Genomic DNA, 20,321 nt, shown 5'->3' with positions numbered 1-20,321 from the left:
AGGAAAACAGTAGAGAAAAATCAGTAAAACCAATGAAACTTTTGCTTTGAAAAAGTCAACAAAGTTGATAAACTTTTAGCTATATGGACTAAGGAAAAAAAAAGAAATCTCAATTACTAAAATCAGAAATGAAAATGGGAACATTACTACTGATCCTTCACAAATAAAAAGGATTATAAGAGAGTACTGTGAACAATTGTAAGCCAAAAAATGGGATAACCTAGATGAGACAGACAAATTCCTAGAAGCAGAAAAACTACCGAGACTAAATCATGAAGAAATAGAAAATCTGAGTTAGACCTAGTAAGAAGATTGAGTCAGTAATCAAAAATCTACCAACAAGGAAAAGCCCTAGACCTGATGACTTCATTCCTGAATTCTTTAAAGAAGAGCATTTAAAGAAGAACTAATACCTGTCCTCTTCAGATGTTTCCCAAAAATTGAAGGCAAAGGAATACTTCCTAATTCATTCTGTGAGGCCAGAATTACCCTGAAAACAAAGCCAGGCAGAGAGACTACAGAAAAACAAAACTACAAACCAGTATCCTTCATGAACATTGTTGCAGAAATCCTCAGCAAAATACTAGCATACAGAATTCAACAGCATATTAAAACATCATATATCATGACTAAGAGGGATTTGTTCCCAGAATGCAAGGCTGGTTCAACATACAAAAATTAATCAATGTAATAAACCACATCTGCAGAATAAAGGGGAAAAAATCACATGATCATCTTAATTGGTTTGACAAAGTTCAACACCCTTTTATGATAAAAACACTCAATTACCTCCACATAATAAAATCCATATATGAAAATCCCACAGCAAACATCATTTTCAATAGTGAAAGACTGAAATGAAACCTTTTCCTCTGAGATCAGGAACAAGGCAAGAGTACCTGCTTTCACCACTTCTTTGCCTTTTTTTTTTTTTTAAGATTTTTTTTTTTATGTGGACCATTTTTAAAGTCTTCATTGAATTTGTTACAATATTGCTTCTTCTTCAAGGTTTGGTTTTTTCGCCACAAGGCATATGGGATCTTAGCTCCCCAACCAGGGATCAAAACCGCACCCCCTGCATTGGAAGGCAAAGTCTCAACCACTGGACTGCCAGGGAAGTCCCTCACCATTTCTTTTCAACATAGTACTGGAAGTTCTATCCAGAGCAGTTCGGCAAAAATAAATAAATAAAAGAACTCCAGTTTGGAAAGGAAGAAGCAGAATTATCTCTGTTTGCAGGTGGTATGAGCTTATATGTAGAAAACCCTAAGGATTTCTCACAGAAAAAAAAAGCTGTTAGAACTAGTAAATGAATTCAGCAAAGTAGGATGCAAAGAGTCAACATACAGGACTTCCCTGGTGGTCCAGTGGTTAAGGATCTGTCTTGCAGTGCAGGGGATGCTGGTTCAATCCCTGGTTGGGGAATTAAGATCCCACAAGCAATGAGGCAAGTAAGCCCACACACTGCAGCTACTGAGCTCGCATGCCACAACTAGAGAGACTGCATGCCACAACTACAGAACCCACGTACTCTGAAGCCTGCACTCCACAACAACAGAGCCCACACACTTTGGAGCCTGCATGCTGCAACTACTGAGCCCACACGCCCTGGAGCCTACGTGCCACAACTAGAGAGCCTGCGTGCCGCAACTGATGAGCCCACACGCCACAATTAGAGAGAAGCCAGCCCACCGCAACGAAGAGCCCACGTGCCACAATGAAAGATCCCACATGCCACAGCTAAGACCCAATGCAGCCAATAAATAAATAAATAAAATAGAATAATAGTAATCTTCAAAACAAAATTTTTTAAGTCAACATATAAAAATTTGTTTGCATTTTTATACACGAACAATGAACAACCTGAGAGAGAAATTACAAAAGCAATTTCACACACAATAGCATTAAAAAGATTAAAATACTGAGGAATTAACTTAACCAAGGAGGTGATAGACTTGTACAATGAAAAACACAAAACATTGCTGAAAGAATTGAAAGAAGACATCAATTAATGGAAACATATTCCTGGTTCATGGTTTTGGAAGACTTAAAATTGTTAAAATATCACTACTACCCAAAGCAATCTACAGATTCATGCAGTCACATATAAATTCCAGAGATGCTTTTTTTCAGAAATAGAAAACCCATCCTAATATCTATATGGAATCAAACTCAAGGGACCCTGAATAAGCCAGAACAATCTTGAAAAAAAAATAAAACGGGAGAACTCACAGTTCCTGATTTCAAAACTTACTACAAATCTAAAAGTATCAAAACAATGTGCTATTAGTCTAAAGACAGATGTATAGACCAGTGGAATAGAGAGCCCAGAAATAAACCCTTACATACATGGTCAGATGATTTTTGACAAGGGTGCCAGTACCATTCAATGGGAAAAGGACAGTCAGTTCAACAAATGGTGCTGGGAAAACTGGATATCCACATGCTAAAGAATGAATTTGGACCCTTACCTAACATCATATACAAAAATTAAATCCAGCTGAATCAAGGACCAGAGCATGAGACCTAAAACAATAAAATTTTTAGAAGAAAGCAGTATAAAAACTTCATGACATTGGATTTGGCAGTGATTTCTTGGATGTGATACTAAAGGCACTGGTCACAAAAGAAATATGCAATTTGGACTTCTGAAAATTTAAAAATTTTGTATATCAAGAAGACACAACAGAATAAAAAGGAAACCAGCAGATGGGAGAAAACATTTGCAAATCATATATCTGGTAAGGGATTAATATGCAGAATATATAGAGAACTTTTAAAACCTAACAAACAAACAAAAAAAACAAACAGCCCAATTCAAAAATAGGCAAAGGACTTGCATAGACATTTCTCCAAAGACATACAAATGGCCAATAAGAATGTGAAAATATGCTCGACATCACTAATCTTAGGGAAATGCAAATCAAACTATAATGAGATACCATGTCACACCCATTAGGACGGCTGTTATCAAAACAGAAAACAAGTGTTAGCTAAGATGCAGAGAAATTGGAATCCTTGTGCAGTATTAGAATATAAGATGGTATGGTTGCTGTGGAAAACAGTATGGCAGTTCCTCAAAAAATTTAAAATGGAATTACCATATGATCCAGCAATTCCACTTCTGGGTATTTATCCGAAGAATTGAAGGCAGGATCTTGACAAGATATTTGTACACTTATATTCAGAACAGCATTATTCACAATAGCTAAGATGTGGAAGCAACCATAGTGTCCATCAGTCAAGGAATATGGATAAGCAAACTGTGGTATATACATACAAGGCAACATTATTCAGACTTAAAAAATTTGCAAAATGCTACAACATGGATGAAACTTGAGGATGTTATGCTCAGTGAAAATAGCCAGTCACAAAAAATCAAATACTGTATGAGTCCACATGTGCGAGGTACTTAGAGTAATCGAAATTGTAAAGACAGTGGAATGGTAGCTGCCAGGGGTAGGGCAGGGGAGAATAGAGAGTTATCGTCTGAAGGGTATAGAGTTTCAGTTTTATGGGATAAGGGGCTGTGGGGATGGATGATGGTGATGGCTGCACAACAGTGTGAATGTATTTAATACCACCGAACTGTATACCTAAGGTGGTTAAAACAGCAGATTTTATATATGTTTTACCACAATAAAAAAAAAGAGGAAAAATTAATTAAAAATTTTAAGATAGAGGACAGCTGAGATGGAGGGTAGTGCCTAGTCTAGGCGCATCATTGTGGTTTAATGCATCTCAGTCCTGCAGGGTCCACTGCGGGTCTCTGCGTGCAGCAGTTCAGTAATCCAGGCCTGCTTCAGTTTTTGTAGCTAATCTCTCAGTGTGAGGCCTCCTCAGTCACTGCAGCAGAGGAAGGGAGAGCTGGCGGGTTGGGTGCTGCTGCTTCCGCACTTGGGCCCTGAGGTCACTCCCACCCCCACACCACTGGCCAGCGTGGAATGTCTGAGGCATGTAAGTGGAGGTGGCTTTGCTAATTGGGACCAATGGTCCAGAGGAAAGGCCGTATTTGGAATGTGAGGTGTCTGTGTATCCACCTAGGTGGAAATAATCAAGAAGGCAGTTAGACTGCAGATAGAGGTGAGAGCTAGAAATACTGATTTCTGGAGTCATCAAAATAGAAGTACTAGTACCATAAAAGTACCATAAAAAATGTATTTGCTTACTCAAGAGAGAATATAGGCGTTAGGTTTACTTTTTACTGTTTTCTGACACTTGCATGAAAATATTAACACATGCCATTCTTTTAATCCTTACATAATATAACTCAGCAAACAGATACCCTCTGTACACCACCACCCTATTGTTAAGAGTTCAGAATCGGCTTTATTGGATAAGAACTGCTGGAAGTTTTTTATAAGGTTTCAGGGCTCTTAAGATCTTTTTTCCATGATTTGCATGTGTTGAGAATGCTTTAAGCATTTATGGCACAGTGTATCACAGGTAATTGTGATATTATGTACCCCACAGGCTTTTTGCTGTTTTGACATTTTAAATTAAAGGTATGTTCCTGGAAACAAGGAGGATGGGAGTTAAACATTCTACAGCCGTATTTTGAAGACGTAAGATAAATGTAGGGTAAAAGAATTCCTTACCGAAAACAGTTCAGTCTAAATGCTATCGATTTCAGGTTACTTTCTCTGTTTTCCTTAAAGAACCTAAAGTTTTCAATCTATCTGCATTTAATCCCTTAGCAAAAATATCTAGTACCTTTTCTTTTTTTAACTCTTGGTTAGGTTAACCTATTCACTTTAAGTGCCACAGTTATTTCATGAACTAGTCTTTCATATAGTTGGGTAATAAATTGTACTTCACATCTTGATATAATTAGAACTGATCCTTAGCCAGTAAATTTCTGTGTATTTCTAGGACATGTATTTCTAGGACATTTGTAGGACATTTCTAGGACATCTGTGTATTTCTTAGTGACATAAATTAAGAATTTTAAAAAATCAATTATATTATAAACAGCTGTCCATTAATATTGATTAATAAATCAATAAGTTTCAAAATTAATAATTTCCAAATAAATAAAAGTAAAAATATATTGATAACTTATGAGTTGATAAAATTAATATTTACTATTATTATTTATCTAAATGGAAGGAGCTACATGCGTGAGAAAGAAGGAATTTTTCTTAACCTAAGAACAGGGAGGCTAGTCAAAAGGACCTACCTGCACATGCCTAGGAAGTGCAGGGGTGCTGCTGGTTCTCGGGGCTGGGGTGTCCTCACCACCAAAATAAAGCTGTAGTTTTGGGTGATTAGATGAACCCAGTTGCAGACTAACTGTGGTCAGATGGCTACAGAGACCTGGACTGGATAGGCTCTCCTGACCTAGAAGTTTCCCAGAAGCGGCTGCTAAGAGTTAGGTCTACTGCAGACACAGCAGCCCCCCACTGCCTGACTCCCCGACCTGTCCCAGGGCTGGGAGGAGGTGAACCAAGGCTTGCTGGGGAGGGCGGTACTCGGTGGGCAGGCCTTCGGAGCAGCTTCTGGCTGCTTCTGGCCCCTCACAGTCCAGCTGTGGTAGCTAATCAGCTGCTGCCCAAATACCTAAGTCTGTTGTCAAGAAGAAGGTTTTCGCTTCCCCTGTGCCTTTAACCATAGTTGTCTTTTTTCATTCAGTTGGCGATCTTCCTGGTTCTCAGTATGAGGAGTGATTTTTTATCGGTGCCTGGACATTTGGGGTCTGGGTCACGCCCTGTGACTCTGGGTCTTATTTAAACCGTCTCTGCCAACTGGTTTTCGTTGGCACACTGCAGAGAGGAGGGGGTGGTGAGGCCTCATTACTGCCCAGTGGAGGCAAATCCAGGCTCCCCTCTGCCTCTGTTGACACCCAGGGAGTGGGGCTCCCCATCTCTCCGGGGAGAGGTATGAATTGTACCCCTGCTAGGCCTCCCCTGACTTATTCCTGCCGGGATGAGTAGGACTCCCTCCATAAGCACTGCGGCGTGGCCTCCTTCCTGCTGTGCAGCACTGGGCCTCCTCTGACACTTCCCAGGGTGGGACTCACCGCTCCGCCCCCCTGTCCCCGCTGCCACTGGGAGGGCTTGGTTACTGCCCCCTCCTTGGCTTCCTCTGACACCTGCCCGGGGGGAGGGGAGGCTGTGGGGTACAGGCCCCAGCTCACCATTTAGCTTTGCTGCCACGGGTGGCAGTTTTTCCTGTGACCTTTTGAGTAGAGTGATTATTTGTCTAAAATGGTTTTATCTTGCTAGGCTGCCCCTTTCCCCTCTAGGCCTCCTGGGCTAGAGAGCTCAGGCTTTTGTTCTCTGTGACTGTTGGTGCTTCCAGCTCGCTGGTTTCCAGCTCCAGATCTGATACATGAGGCAAGAAGAAAATCCAGGGAACTTACCACCTGTGGCATTCTTTGGGTCCCAGTGTCCTTAACCAGTGTGTCTTCTCTCCACCTTTTTTATGTTGGTGTGGCTGTGGTTTTACATCTGTATGTATAGCTTACAGATAGTTTTTAGTTTTACTTTTATACTTATCAGAGGTATGGGGAAAAGTATGTCTGCTCCATCTTCTAGAAGCAGCAAGTTAAAGCTAACCTTTATATTTGAAGGAAGACTTAGGCAAAACTACCTTTTCTCTTTAGTAAGACAATAGTTATGTTCTAGGTTTAGATATCTAAGTGACCTCAGTAGAGGTTGAACTTTAGTGCCAGTATTCAGATAACCCAGTTTTTTTGAAATCACAATTTTCATCACTACCCTACCCGCCAGCCCCAGTCACTTATTGATGTGTTTTAGAAAATGATACCTCTAGTAGCAGACAAGTTTTGCTGTCTAGTTTCACTAATTTATTCAGCCACTGATGGCTTTTAAATGATCCTTAATGGGTATTCATTCCTTATTAGAACCTATCTATGCCTGGTGCTTCTCGTTTATTTCTAGAAATCAGAGTTTTTCAAATACTTGAGTTTATTGAAATGATCAGTGAAGTATTTCCACAACCTTAAATATATGAGATCATTTAAGATACTTTTTTTTTTTTTTTTTTTTTTTTTTTTTTGCGGTACGCGGGCCTCTCTCTGTTGTGGCCTCTCCCATTGCAGAGCACAGGCTCCAGACACGCAGGCTCAGCGGCCATGGCTCACGGGCCCAGCCGCTCCGCGGCATGCGGGATCCTCTCAGACCGGAGCACGAACCTGCGTCCCCTGCATCGGCAGGCGGACTCCCAACCACTGCGCCACCAGGGAAGCCCTAAGATACTTTTTCAAATTTAATTTTTGCTTTGTTTTGTTTTAGAAAGGCCTGATTCTAATAAATGTCAGGGTTTTTTTTTCCTTTACACAAAAGACTGAAAGCCATGTAGCTCAATTTCACAAAAAAAAGAAGTAACTTTGGAGACTAGAGAAGACGCCTAGAACGCATTGGTCGTTATTTGCTGATTTTACCAGCATAACCACATATGAAGGTTTGTGAAAGCACATATGTACGGAGAAATCCTTTTATAATGGAGTCTCACAGAACAGGAAGAACAGGTGGTATTGCAGAGTCTGGCCTTCTGTCAGGTGCTCTCCGCCTGGACGGTTTCCAGTAAGAACCCAAATGCCCTCACACCCCTGGGTTTGTTTAAAGGTACGTCAGTGTACGTGCTCATGAGCGTACAATTTATAGTTACCTTTATTTTGAGTCGATTCCATTCATTCCTTTTCCACACATGGACCATGGCTTTGTAAAAGGAAAGCATAAAATTCCCTCAAAACCTCTCACTTTAAGAATTTTGATCCTTCTTATCTAAAAGGCATCTTTTTTCTGTGTGTGTGTGTGCTTAAAAGTGCTTCAAATTCTTGAAGATTACCCCATGGCCTGCTCAGCTATTCCTCAAACAGAGGAAAATGTTTTTACTTTTTTTAATATAAAAAGCATAAAATAACTTAATTTCTGTGTATTTACTAAGGGAAGGGTGTCCTGTTTGAAGCGGGAATACTAAACCCTCCTGCTTTGCAGCACTAAATTGTTGGGTTGGAATGCATTGTAATAGATACCTATAGTTTGTGCTACCATCCTTGAGAAAATGATTTTTTTAAATTTGTGTTTAACACAATCTAAGATTTTTTTTTAAATGGGGTGGCTCGGTCTTTTCTGTTACATGTGAAGGAATTTAGTGTCACTTCTCTTTTTCGTGGCCTCTGTATCTGTAAAATTTTTTGTTTGTTTGTTTGCGGTACACGGGCCTCTCACTGCTGTGGCCTCTCCCGTTGCGGAGCACAGGCTCCGGACGCGCAGGCTCAGCGGCCATGGCTCACGGGCCCAGCCCCTCCGCGGCGTGTGGGATCCTCCCGGACCGGGGCACGAACCCGTGTCCCCTGCATCGGCAGGCGGACGCTCAACCACTGCGCCACCAGGGAAGCCCCTGTCTCTGTAAAATGGTAACTGTATACTTAACCACCCAGATCGCGTAATCCATAAACAAAGCTGTGGTAAATGCTCTCGGATCCTGACCTTTGTTCACTGGTTTCTAGAATAACAGAAAACATCTACCTACATCTTGTTCTTTTCTTAGATATGATGGTGAGCCTCGCTGGATCCAGCTAATATTCCCCCTAAACATCCTGGTTATTTTGCAGAATGTAGGGCTTCTGTTTCTTTGAGAACAGATACAACTGGAAGAAATGATCCTTATAACATTAAAACTGGGTTTATTGCAAGTAAAAAAGCAAACCTAAAGGGTTACTTTAGGTTTATTGCAAAGATGAGAAGTATGTGCTAGAAAGTTGAGGCAGTGATCAGGAATACAGTTTCAATTGCACTTTGTTTTAAACAGTCTCATTTCAGACATGGGTTTGGGTCAGTATAAACAAGTCGGCCTACAGGGTATTTCATTCCTGTAGCTTTGTGGATCTGGCTCTGATTTTTCACCCCAGTATACTGCAGATACACACCACGGGCCTGCCAGAAACAGGACAGCTCTCAAAATTTAGAAATACAATAGAAATTCTTATAAAGTATTTAAAGTATTTTTTAGTTTTAAAACACTGAATATGTCTTTATTTTCATGTTAGTATTTGTTGAAAGAGAGAAAGAATAAGCTTCCTTCCTTCAGAGTTCAAAGTTACAGTCTGCATGGCATATAGGAAAGTGTTAGACGTACATAATAATCACGACTAAGCATTAAGATTAATAAATACTTTCTGGAGGCTGAGAAGGAAGGAATATGTGCGTCTCTGAGTTAGGGAAGCAAGGAATCCCACACAAACCTTTCTAAGAACTAAGGAATGATTATAATGGGATGGAGAAACCTAGGCTCCTTTAAAAAAAAAATCAGAAAGTTTGCTGTGTGTTTGTTTTCTTTGCTTTCTACCAAGAGGGGAAAAAAAGTAGAGTTTTGCTAGGAAATACAGAATATGTAGAAAGAACAGATATCCTATGAGCTTAATGCCATAAATGGTGATGTATTCAAGTATATCCTTTTAGATAAGAGAAGATTACATGAAACCTTAAGAAAAAAAAATCCACTGAGTAACAAAAAAAAATACCTGAATATCTATAGTCAGAAGTTCTCCTTTTCACACATAAATCAATTTGTATGTGAGGAAATCAAAGAAAAGAACCTTATAAGTGCTTATAAACCAGAGTGCCTGGATGCTGGGGTTCTTTTTGAACCTATTATAAGTAACAGCAGTTATGTTTTTATTTGAGATAAAACTCTGCTAGTTAGTTAAAATGTCTATTTTCTTTCCTTTTGGCTGAGATAACTCATTGTGGTAATGCTGGATTTTTCATAGTTATGAGCAATTGTGTTTGGTAAGTGTATCTATTTTTAATTAATACAAATGGAAAAGAACATTATTTAATAAAGGTAATATCATAGAAAAAGCTTTCAAAATATGAAGCTCATTGCTGGAACAATAATAAAATATAATCCCAAATGTAACAACCATGGAAAATAGATTCTTGAATTTGGCAAACATATGTTAAGGAATATATATATATGTGTGTGTGTGTGTGTGTATATATATATATATATATATATATATATATATATATATATATGTATGTATACTGGCAATTTTACTAGTTACTAGGTTGATACATGGGTGAATGAGTCTTTGTCCTAGCCCTCACAGACTCACAATCCATGGGAAGAAAAGACATGTAGACAGATTATTAGAATCTGACAGAGGTTCCAGATAACACTGAAATCCTTTTGTTCCAAACCTAAAGATACTGGATAAGCTTTAACCCCCTCTCAGAATTTGTGATGCGTGATTGAGCTCATTGACAGAAAAAATCTGCAGGTGTCAGAAGCAAAGAGGGGTGTGAACTAAAGCAGCAGCAGCCCTGGGCATTATGACCAGTTGTGACCAGTTAGGGCTGGGGCTGGGTTTTAGTGCCCGCACAGGGAAAGAAGGCGGGACTTTAGGATGACATGAACTGGGGACCTGGAACTGAACTTCTGCCGCGAGGTCGGACAGTCAGACGAGTGCCATTTCAAGGGAAAGGAAATAAGACTAACTGAGTCAGACCTTTACCACCAGTAGATGAGAAAAGCTTTTCTCTGCTGTGACCTTGGGAAGGAACCCCAGGTCCCTTATAAGATGTCAGAATTCTGAAGCCTGTATCTCCAGCAGATTTAGAGTACAAATTGATACCGCCACTGGGCGTGGGAAGCTCCTACCTGAAATATTAGAATAAAAATGTATGCCCCATTAGAGCCTAGCAGAAGCAATTACAGTATCACTGCTGGGATCCTTCAACAGCCCAGATATCACAATATTACCATGAAAAAAAACACGTGACCCTTAGGATGAGCTCACAGTCAGTCCACAACGAGGAGGATGTAACAGAGGAGATTACTTCTCTGAAGACTTAAGATCCTAGACGGGCAATATTTTCTTGAAGATTTAAAAATAACTAAAGAGAGGAAGTATAAGGATCAGAAGGAAGAACAGTGGATACAGGATAGTGTCGTAGTTGAGAGTGTGGGCTCTGAAAATTAAGACAGATGTCAGACTTCAGAAGAGAAATTACAGCTTACATCACCAAGAGCTAATATCCCAAAAAAGAGCATTCCTAAAAATGGAGAAGAAAATAACAATTTAATGGGGGGTGGGGGGAATAGTCAAAAGATAGGAACGGAAGATCATAGGGGAAGAAATGTAGATAGTCTCTAAACATGAATACATGCCCAACCTCACTCATATTAAGATAAAGTCAAACTGAGGTGCTATTTGGCCAAAATGAAGGAAGGGTTTAACAGCGTATTCAGTTGACAGGGCTGCACATGTCACACACTCTTAAAACTCTACTGGTGGGAGTGCAAAATGTACACCTCCTGTGGAGGGAATTTGGCAACATGTAATAAAATTACTTACCTATGTTTTCACTTTTTGACCCAGAAGCTTCACTTCTAGGAATCTGTCCCAAAGATACATTTTCAGAATTACAAAATAACACATATACAAGGTAATTCCGTGTGTGCCACTATAGTGTTTGCTACAGCATTTGTAGTAGCCGTAGATTAGCAATAACTCAGATACCCAACAGTGGGATACTGGTTGAATCAATGACAATACATCCAATGGGGTAGAGTGCTGTGCAGCTGTAGAAGGGAGTGGGAAACATCTCTGCTGTTAGGAAGTGACCACTTGAATATGTTGTTAGATGAAAAAGCAAGATGCAGAATAGTGTATTAATATTCTACTTCTTATGTGAGAAAAGTGGGTAAATTCATGAATGTTTGTGAGAGTGTATGCTTGCTCACAAGTTACATAAAGAACAATTTAAAGGTAAATTTAAAATTTACCCCAAAAATTTCCTAAGAAAAGAGGAAAGGAATAGGATAGAGAAGGCAGGATTGAAAGCAAGTCTTCTCTGAAAGTACCTAGTTATATAGTTTTGACTCTAGAATCATATGGATGTTTTACATAATCAAAAATAAAATTACATCAGAAAGAGGGGAAAGCAATTCCTGAATTTTGTAAACAAACTGAAACAAATGAATCCAGTTATTTATTAAATTGTTGCATAGCCACATACAGCAGAGAATTATTTCAACTTACCTTATATATTACAGATTTTTCTCTATACATTCTCAGTAAGATATACTCCAATGAGAAGAAAAAATAATGCCAAGAAGTTTTAAAGTTCATCCTGAAGGCATATTGATAGTGATTACATTGGTATTGGTTTTTTTTTAAAGAATTAAATTGATGGATAAAGCAAATAAGAAGTAATTATGTCATTATTGTTAGGAACCAAGGTTTTTCAGCATAAGAGGAAAAGAGATATATAAAGTATAAAATCAAAGAAGTAAAAACTTATTCTTTAAGATGCAGATCTAGAATCTTAAATCTAAATGGAAAATATCACTGTTAATTTATAATTTTCTCCCTCTTAATAAGAAAGAAAGTTTTTCCTACCTCTCAGCTGAAACAACCAGAAAGCAGTAATCCAGCAGCACTGAGCACCCAGCACCCGCTCCTGTCCCACTGAATGAATGAGCTCTTTGGTAAACCAGCTGATTCCAGATCTGGGGCAAGAAATATACAAGACGAGCTTAGCTCATGTTTGCCAGAACGCAAGAGTAATTTCGTGTCCGAAGGACACAGAAAGTCGGCTACTGTACACAGAATGCACAGGATGGTTATTCCTTCCACATTTTGGTCCTAATCAGGACCAAAATTAAACTATCTAACTGATATCTTTAAAAAGCAGAACAGGGCTTCCCTGGTGGCGCAGTGGTTGAGAGTCCGCCTGCCGATGCAGGGGACACGGGTTCGTGCCCCTATCCCGGAAGATCCCACATGCCGCGGAGCGGCTGGGCCCGCGAGCCATGGCCGCGGAGCCTGTGTGTCCGGAGCCTGTGCTCCGCAACGGGAGAGGCCACAGCAGTGAGAGGCCCGCGTACAGCAAAAAAAAAAAAAAAAAAAAAAAAAAAAAAAAAAAAAGCAGAACAAAATCAGTAGGAGACGCACTTTTCTACTCGACCTTGCACTCCAGCTGAGACAATAAATAGGATGTGAAGATAGTCTGACCATGACTGCTGTCGGGCTAAATTCAGCACGGTTGTCTCCTCTAATCCAGTTGCCATCCCCTGCCTACCACACGGCTTCACAGGAGTCCCCCAAAGTCTGTCCAACCAGTGGGAAAGGAGCTTTCCCAGCTAGAAGGATAATCTTCAGTCAAGTGTGTATACAATGAACAACTTGAGAATAATTAATGGAGCTTCCCTGGTGGCGCAGTGCTTGGGAGTCCGCCTGCCGATGCAGGGGACGCGGGTTCGTGCCCCGGTCCGGGAAGATCCCACATGCCGCTGGGCCCGTGAGCCATGGCCGCTGAGCCTGCGCGTCCGGAGCCTGTGCTCCGCAACGGGAGAGGCCACAACAGTGAGAGGCCCGCGTACCACACAAAAAAAAGGAAGAGTGCAGAACAAGAGATCCTTGAGCAGAGTGTCCTTTATATGATCTGTATAATATCTACTGCTCTGTGAGCTGTCAGATACTTAGTGCTCAGCTTCTGACTGTGCAGGAAACAGACTTCACACCAAATTAATGAATATTTGACCTGGGAACACTAGCTAAATTTTGATAAACCTCATGTCTTTCAGAAATGGAGACGTTCTTAGGACTATTTCTTCATTCGCTTACATGGATCAAATAAGTAACCTGTGGTCTTATCTGTCTCCTGTGATCAGTTCTCATGCGAGGCTTTCATTCTCATTCCTGAGAAATACTTGAGATGCATCCTGCCTTGAAAGTGGATTGGCATGTGCTTTATTAGTTCTTCTCTAAGTTTTTAAACTCACACTAGGTATCAGGCATTAAAGACTGCGTGTCATGTTCTAAGATAATAACAATCCAAGTGTACTTTTGCTGCAGGGTCCTATTAAAGTCCATGGGGAAATGTTTCTTACCCACGTGAAAGTGAGTGAGGTGCAGCATGTAGTCACTTTCCGGTGCGCCCCTTTGCCCTTCTCTGTCTCCCTCACGCTTCCCCAGAGCTGCCTTGCAGACGACTCTCCATTTGTCATAAGTATGGCTTGACATAAGAAACAGTGCCCTACATATTTTCAAGGTCCCTGTAAGTCATCTCAGAAAAGATAAGTTTGATATCACAGACAATTTCTTGATAAGTATTTTCTCTGCTGTCATTATATCCTGGAGGGAGGAACTGGCTTAGAAATGTGCATATATTACTAGGTGAAAATGTAAAGAGCCCAAATGCCCAGCAACATGGGACTCGTTAAACATCTATTCAACTGAATACTATGCAGCCAGTTAAAATTAGGTTTTAGAATAATACTTAATGACATGAAAAGAAATGTTCATAACGGTGATGATAGCTGAAATGTATTGGGTGTTGATTGTATGCCACGCACCTTTCTAAGAGCTTGTATTAACACGGTTAATCCTAACAACAGTCCAATGGGGAGAAGGTATTGTGATTCTCATTTTAAAGGTGAGGAAATTGAGGCTCCGAGCATTTGAGTAGCTTGCCCCAGCTGAGCTAGCTGGTGAGAGGCAGAACTAGAATTCAGGCCCAGGCACTTTGGCCCTACCCTTGCTCAGGCATCATTATGTGAAAAAACACCGAAGAAAAATCTCTCTAAACTTTTTTATGGAACTAGACAAAATGTTTTAAATTCATCTAGAAAAGAAAATATGTCAAAGATACCCAATGAGATTTTGACAAAGCAGAATTGGTGGAGAAAAACAACATGTCCTACCAGATATCAAAATATACCATAAGATATAGCAATTTAAAAAATACCATATCGTAGCAGAAATAGAGAATAAATCGGAAAAGCATGCTACTTTTTATGTTCATAGGGAAGAGGCTGAACAGGTGCACCTAAATATTAACAATGATTATCTCTGGTTAGAGGGGTTTACAGGTAATTTTTCCCTTTTTTTTTCTTTTTGTGTTTTAGATTATCTACAGTGAACATTTTTGAATCATATAATGTTAGCAAATGTATTTTTAATGCTTTTAAAACTTCAGGTTTTAAAAATATTGCTGTTTGATTTTATGCATAGTGTTTGTACCATGCATTTTCTGAATTGCTTGCTCTGCAAAGGGAATTCTCTAAAATGTTTTATACATACATACATACATACATACATACATACATACATACATACATATATATATATATATATATTATATTCACCTGGGTTTTAAATTAGCCAAGCACACAGAATTACCAATCCAGTCCTCCATTTTGGTGAACATGGAGAAGAGACAGTGGGATAATAATCCTTTTCTGGTCTAGGGTTGAAGAGAAGGATATCAGAATCTTCAATTCATTTCCAAAACCTGAATTGTTTATTGGTGGTGTAAAGAAAAGCTATTGAATTTTAATTTATAGCTTCTGTCTGATCACGTTGCTGAACTTTATTGTAAATTGTAATCATTTTTCAATTGATTCTCTTGGATTTTCTAGGTATATAATGATTTCATTTACAGATAATGATAACTTTTCCCCCAATATTTATGGTCTGTATGTTATATAACATCCCCCCCAAATGAAATAGTTGTTAAAAAGGGTGAGTAATTTTATGGTAACCTGGAAAGATGGGTCCTAATATCACGAAGTGAAAAAATAGAGTTAGCAGAGTTCTATCCTATATGTAGTATGATCCAGTCTTTATTTTAAAAAATAAAAACAAGCACTGCAATAAAGTGCTTAATTTAGGGAGATTACTCCTCCCTCCAAAATTCCTGTGGAAATTTAGGTGCTTGTCTTAGCCTGCTTGGGCTGCCATAACAAAATACCATAGACTGAGTGACTTAAACAACAGAAATTTATTTTCTCACCATTCTGGAGGCGGGGACGTCCAAGATCAAGGTGCCAGCTGCCTTGGTTCCTGTGAGAGCCCTCTTCCTGGCTCACGGAGGCCTCCTCCTCACTGTGTCCCCATGAGGCAGGGGGACTCATCTCCCGCTTCCTCTTCTTACAGGGCCGCAGTCCCATCAGATTAGGGCCCCACCTTATGACCTCACTGAACCCTGACTTATCTCCTAAAGGCTGTCTGCAGACACAGTCGGCTTGGGGGTTAGGGCCTCAACATGAATTTTGAGGGGACCCAGTTCAGTCCATAATAGTGTCTAAACTTTCTTCCCCCAATATCCTCAGAAATCCTGTGTTTAATTTATTTTATTTCAGACAGGATTCGTTTTATCCTTTCTTAGGACATTCTTAAGGCACTTCTTACTTTGCAGTGTGTCACAGAAATTTTACCTAAATTTAACCTTACGCATCATTTCCTCTTAGACACAAAATCGAATGAAGCTCATGGCCGACAATTATGAGGATGACCACTTCAGATCCTCCCATTCCAGTCAAACCAACCATAAACCCTCCCCAGACCAGGTAAGACTGCTTTTGATTGTCTTGTGAAAACCAGTATGCTTTTATTTTGATGTATTTTGTACTAGCACATTACAGGTTCTGGGGTACAAGTTAGAAAAATAAAAATAATCAGTTTCTGAAAACTTTTTTTTTTTTTTAACACAGAGTCAGTTTCTGTCGAGGAAGGTGGTACATGATTCTGAATATTTTAAGAGGAGATACTCAGCAGATTTGAGGACACTAAAGAATCCTTGAGATGAGAAAAAAATTTAATCTTCTCAGAGATACTCACTAATTTGTAACTGTCCTGCTTTTCTTATTTAAGAAACAGTGCCTCAGTAGAAAAACAAAACTTTGCTTGTAAGCTCAGTGAGGCATGCACAGTGCAGTGTAAAGGTAACTATTGAATATTATTTAACTGCAAATTTTAAAATCTCTGCTCATCACCTAGTAGACGTGAAGATTGAAACTTAGCTTCTTCGCTCCCATCTCCTTGGTGGATCCGTCCATCTATGTCATTCTTAAATTGTTGCCTTCAACTTCTCATCAGTGCAGAAGAGGCAGTGATGAGTCAGCCTGAAGGGGAACCATATTCAATGCCAGCTTTTTTGGAAGAAGGAAACTCTCCCAAGATCTTGAGTATGATGGATGGGGGAGAGTAGTGAACAGATTACCTCATATCCCATTGCCAAAAGTCAGATTTCAACATCTCCATCACACTCAATCTTAAAATATACAGCTGAGGGAGAAAAATAATAGTTAAGTAATTACATCCATATGACTAAAGAGTCAAGGAAAACTCCCCCACTGAGCATCTCCTCCAAATGATAGCATAGCTTTGTCTTAGGGGAAGAAGAAGAAATATTGCAGGTGAAAGCAGCAATAATATCGAAAATGCAATTTTGTTCTAAGATTCAGAAGGTATAGTCATGGTTTGATGACATTTTCTCAGCCGGTTGAGGCAGACCTTATGTTTTAGAGGGAGAACAGTACAGTCTTTGACACAGGCAGCATGGAGAGCTGTGCCTCGATGTCAGCAGTCTGTTCCTGCCAAGACATCACTTGGCTTCTTCTGCCTGCTTCTGGGTACCTGGAATTAAGTTTACGCCAGTGTATATACGACGAGTATTAGGTCCTTTCCTTGAAACGGGTTTCACTAATACCTACAAGGAATTGGGTACCTCGCAGTAGTGGGAGGCGCACAGGAATGGGGAGAGGTTGAGGAAAAGGCAAAAAATAAGGAAAAGCCTCCCACTTGATAGTGTTGCCCAGATCCAGCAGTGGATAGAGAGAGCGTCTCGGAGAGGTCGGCAGGCAGGAGGTACAGTGACAAACTAATTACGAGTCAGAGCCTGATGTAAAAAGGGTCAGGAGAGGAGAGACTGTTTGCTGCTGCTACAGTGTGCTTGTGTCTCTGTTTTGAATACTAACCAGCTCTTTTCGTTCCCACGCTGCTCTGGGGTCTCTGCCGTCCCGTAGGACGAGGAGGAGGGCATATGGGCATAGCCGTCCACGTGCTCCTAGGGCAGCCATTTGTTCAGCACGGTGAGAAACGGCTCTCCTTAACTACAGACATGCGTTCTGTTTGTTTGCCGTCACTTTTTTTTCACACGATCATCTCACGCCTTGTTTCTCTGTAATTCACTAAATCCTTGGTGTGCTCTCTGCCTTCTCATTTCACCTGATTCCTGTGTGTATTGCTATGCTTGTGACATAGTGGGGATTGGGGTTTGTGGCTTGTGGCTTTTTTTGTTGTTGTTGTGTGTTAATAGTCACTTTTATAATTTCTTTTATGCATTTTGGGGAGAACTTCCAGGGCATGTAACTGTTGATAAATTTCTCCTGTTGTTATTTTATTTATAAACTACGCTGTCTAGCATGATTTTACAGTGTCCTGGTAAGGTTTATAGTGACTTACATCAAACTGGAAATAGAAAATTGATCAGATACTCTGCCAGTAGGTTTGGGGTATACTTTTTATGATAAGTTAAAGTATATAGTCTTAAAAAAAAACAGAAACAAAAACCTGTACTATGGACTAAAACCTTTAGTTTCTGTCTATAGAAGAATGCTCTGCATTCTCAGGGTCAGTAATTCTTCCAGAGTGCCTACCCTGGACAACCCCTAGAGCTTGGATATTACCCCCAAACTGTCCTTATAAATAAAGAGAAATAAAGAAGCAAAAGAAGACTTTTAAAAGTCGGTCTACAGAGTTCTTTTTCCCTCTTTTATGGATTGCTGCTGTGTTAAACGGTTGCCAGGACACTGTCTAGATTCTCCTTTCCAGGCCAATTGGCTAGAAAATATAGTCCAGCTGTGTCAGTAACTCTCTTTGATCCGATGCCCTGGAGGTTTGACTGAGGAAATCCTTTTCTTAGAAAAAATAATAATTATGATGAGTAAGTTCACACGTATTGGTGGCCTTGCACCCCTGGATTCACTGCCCGTGCTTGTTGGCGATCTCACTCTTCTGGAGTTGTTTCTTTCTGAAGAGTCTGTGTCTTGGTGTTACCCTCCTTAAAATGATGAGGGTCGTGTAGACCTCTCACTGCAAACACAGCCGAGGAGAACAATGAGGTAAGCTGTGGAAAGAGGCGTGCACTGTGAAGACGGGAAACTTTCCATGTGGCTTTATCCTGAAGCTGTGAAAGAAGCTGAAATGCGTGATGCCAACCACAAAGCTCTTTGGGTCTCTGTTCCTGCCCTGCAAAGAGGTTCATCCATACCATTTTTCTAGATTCCACATACGTGCATTAATATACAGTATTTGTTTTTCTCTTTCTGACTTACTTCACTCTGTATGACAGACTCTAGGTCCATCTGCACAGAAGTAGAGGATGGGCGTGTGGACACAGGGGGTGGGGAAAGGGGTGTGGGATGAATTGGGAGATTAGGATTGACATAAATACACTACCATGTGTAAAACAGATAGCTAGTGGGAACCTGCTGTATAGCACAGGGAGCTCAGCTTGGTGCTCAGTGGTGACCTAGATGGGTGGGATGGGGGGCGTGGGAGGGAGGTCCAAGGGGGAGGGGATATATGTATACCTATAGCTGATTCACTTCGTTGTGCAGCAATGTTGTAAAGCAATTATACTCCAATTTAAAAAAAAAAAAAAAAAGCTCTTTGAACCCTGCATGCCAGACAAAGCTGAAGCTGAGAAAGTCTGTGTGCTAATTCTCTTTATCTACACTACACCCTACTGGGGGTGGGTGGAGTTGGTCATCGTGGAGCCTGTTGGGGCCACGCAGGAGTTGAACGTAGTTCAGCAGTCTCCTCCCCCAATGTGAAGCTGCCTTGTCTGTTCTGGCAGAACACAGGAGCTTCTGTGCAGGCCTTAGCAGGAAGCCCAGTCCTGTTGGTGTCATAGGAAACACGGCCCATAGGTAACCTCACCAGGAGACTGAGAAATGAGCCACATTCACATGACCTTGTTCCTGAGTCTCCGTTCTCCTTTCTCTTCTCCCACAATAGAATCTAACTCCTAACAAGTGTTCAAATGCTACCAATTTTTTTTAATCATTGCACTTTTGATCTTACTGCACTAAAATATTAACAGTCGTTGGTTTAACGAAGTGCAGCTGCAATTAGCTGGCCACAGCTGGAATTTCTATGGTAGAGTATTTCAAGTTTTCTAAAATGTGCTGTGAATATAATTATATTATAAAGGTTTTACCTAAAGAAATGCATGAGTGATCCCTAAAACACTGCCCAAGTCTTGACTTGCTATCCACTTTACTTGCTAATTCTCCAGAGAACAGATTTTCTTAACAAAATTTCAAGCTTTTGAAGTTGATGATTTGCCTTATCAAACTTAAGAACATAAATAATGTTTTGTGTATAAAAAATTTTTTAAACACTATGTGTACCAGCAAAGTATGAGCCTTACTAGATGTAATCATTTCTCAGACTTATGCTTTATGGCCCAGAAAATGATCATCTTGGTGAACTTACCATGTGCTCTTGAAAAGAATGATATTCTTTAGTTATTGCATATAGTGTTCTATAAATA

General features: G+C 40.1%; 1 protein-coding gene across 5 annotated transcripts in view; it reads left to right on the top strand.

The window, feature by feature from the left end:
- ERC1 (ELKS/RAB6-interacting/CAST family member 1) overlaps positions 1 to 20,321 on the top strand; it is a 388,457-nt gene that overhangs the window by 314,066 nt on the left and 54,070 nt on the right. For all 5 annotated transcript variants that reach the window (XM_081249168.1, XM_081249164.1, XM_081249165.1 and 2 more), the window contains exon 17: positions 16,231 to 16,329. In XM_081249168.1, coding sequence (XP_081105294.1) covers positions 16,231 to 16,329 — 99 coding nt within the window. The remainder of the gene's footprint in view (positions 1 to 16,230; positions 16,330 to 20,321) is intronic.

This window comes from Mesoplodon bidens, assembly GCF_964165515.1.
Source record: "Mesoplodon bidens genome assembly, chromosome: 11".
NCBI lineage: Eukaryota > Metazoa > Chordata > Mammalia > Artiodactyla > Ziphiidae > Mesoplodon > Mesoplodon bidens.
This window is presented reverse-complemented; position numbering and strand designations above follow the sequence as displayed.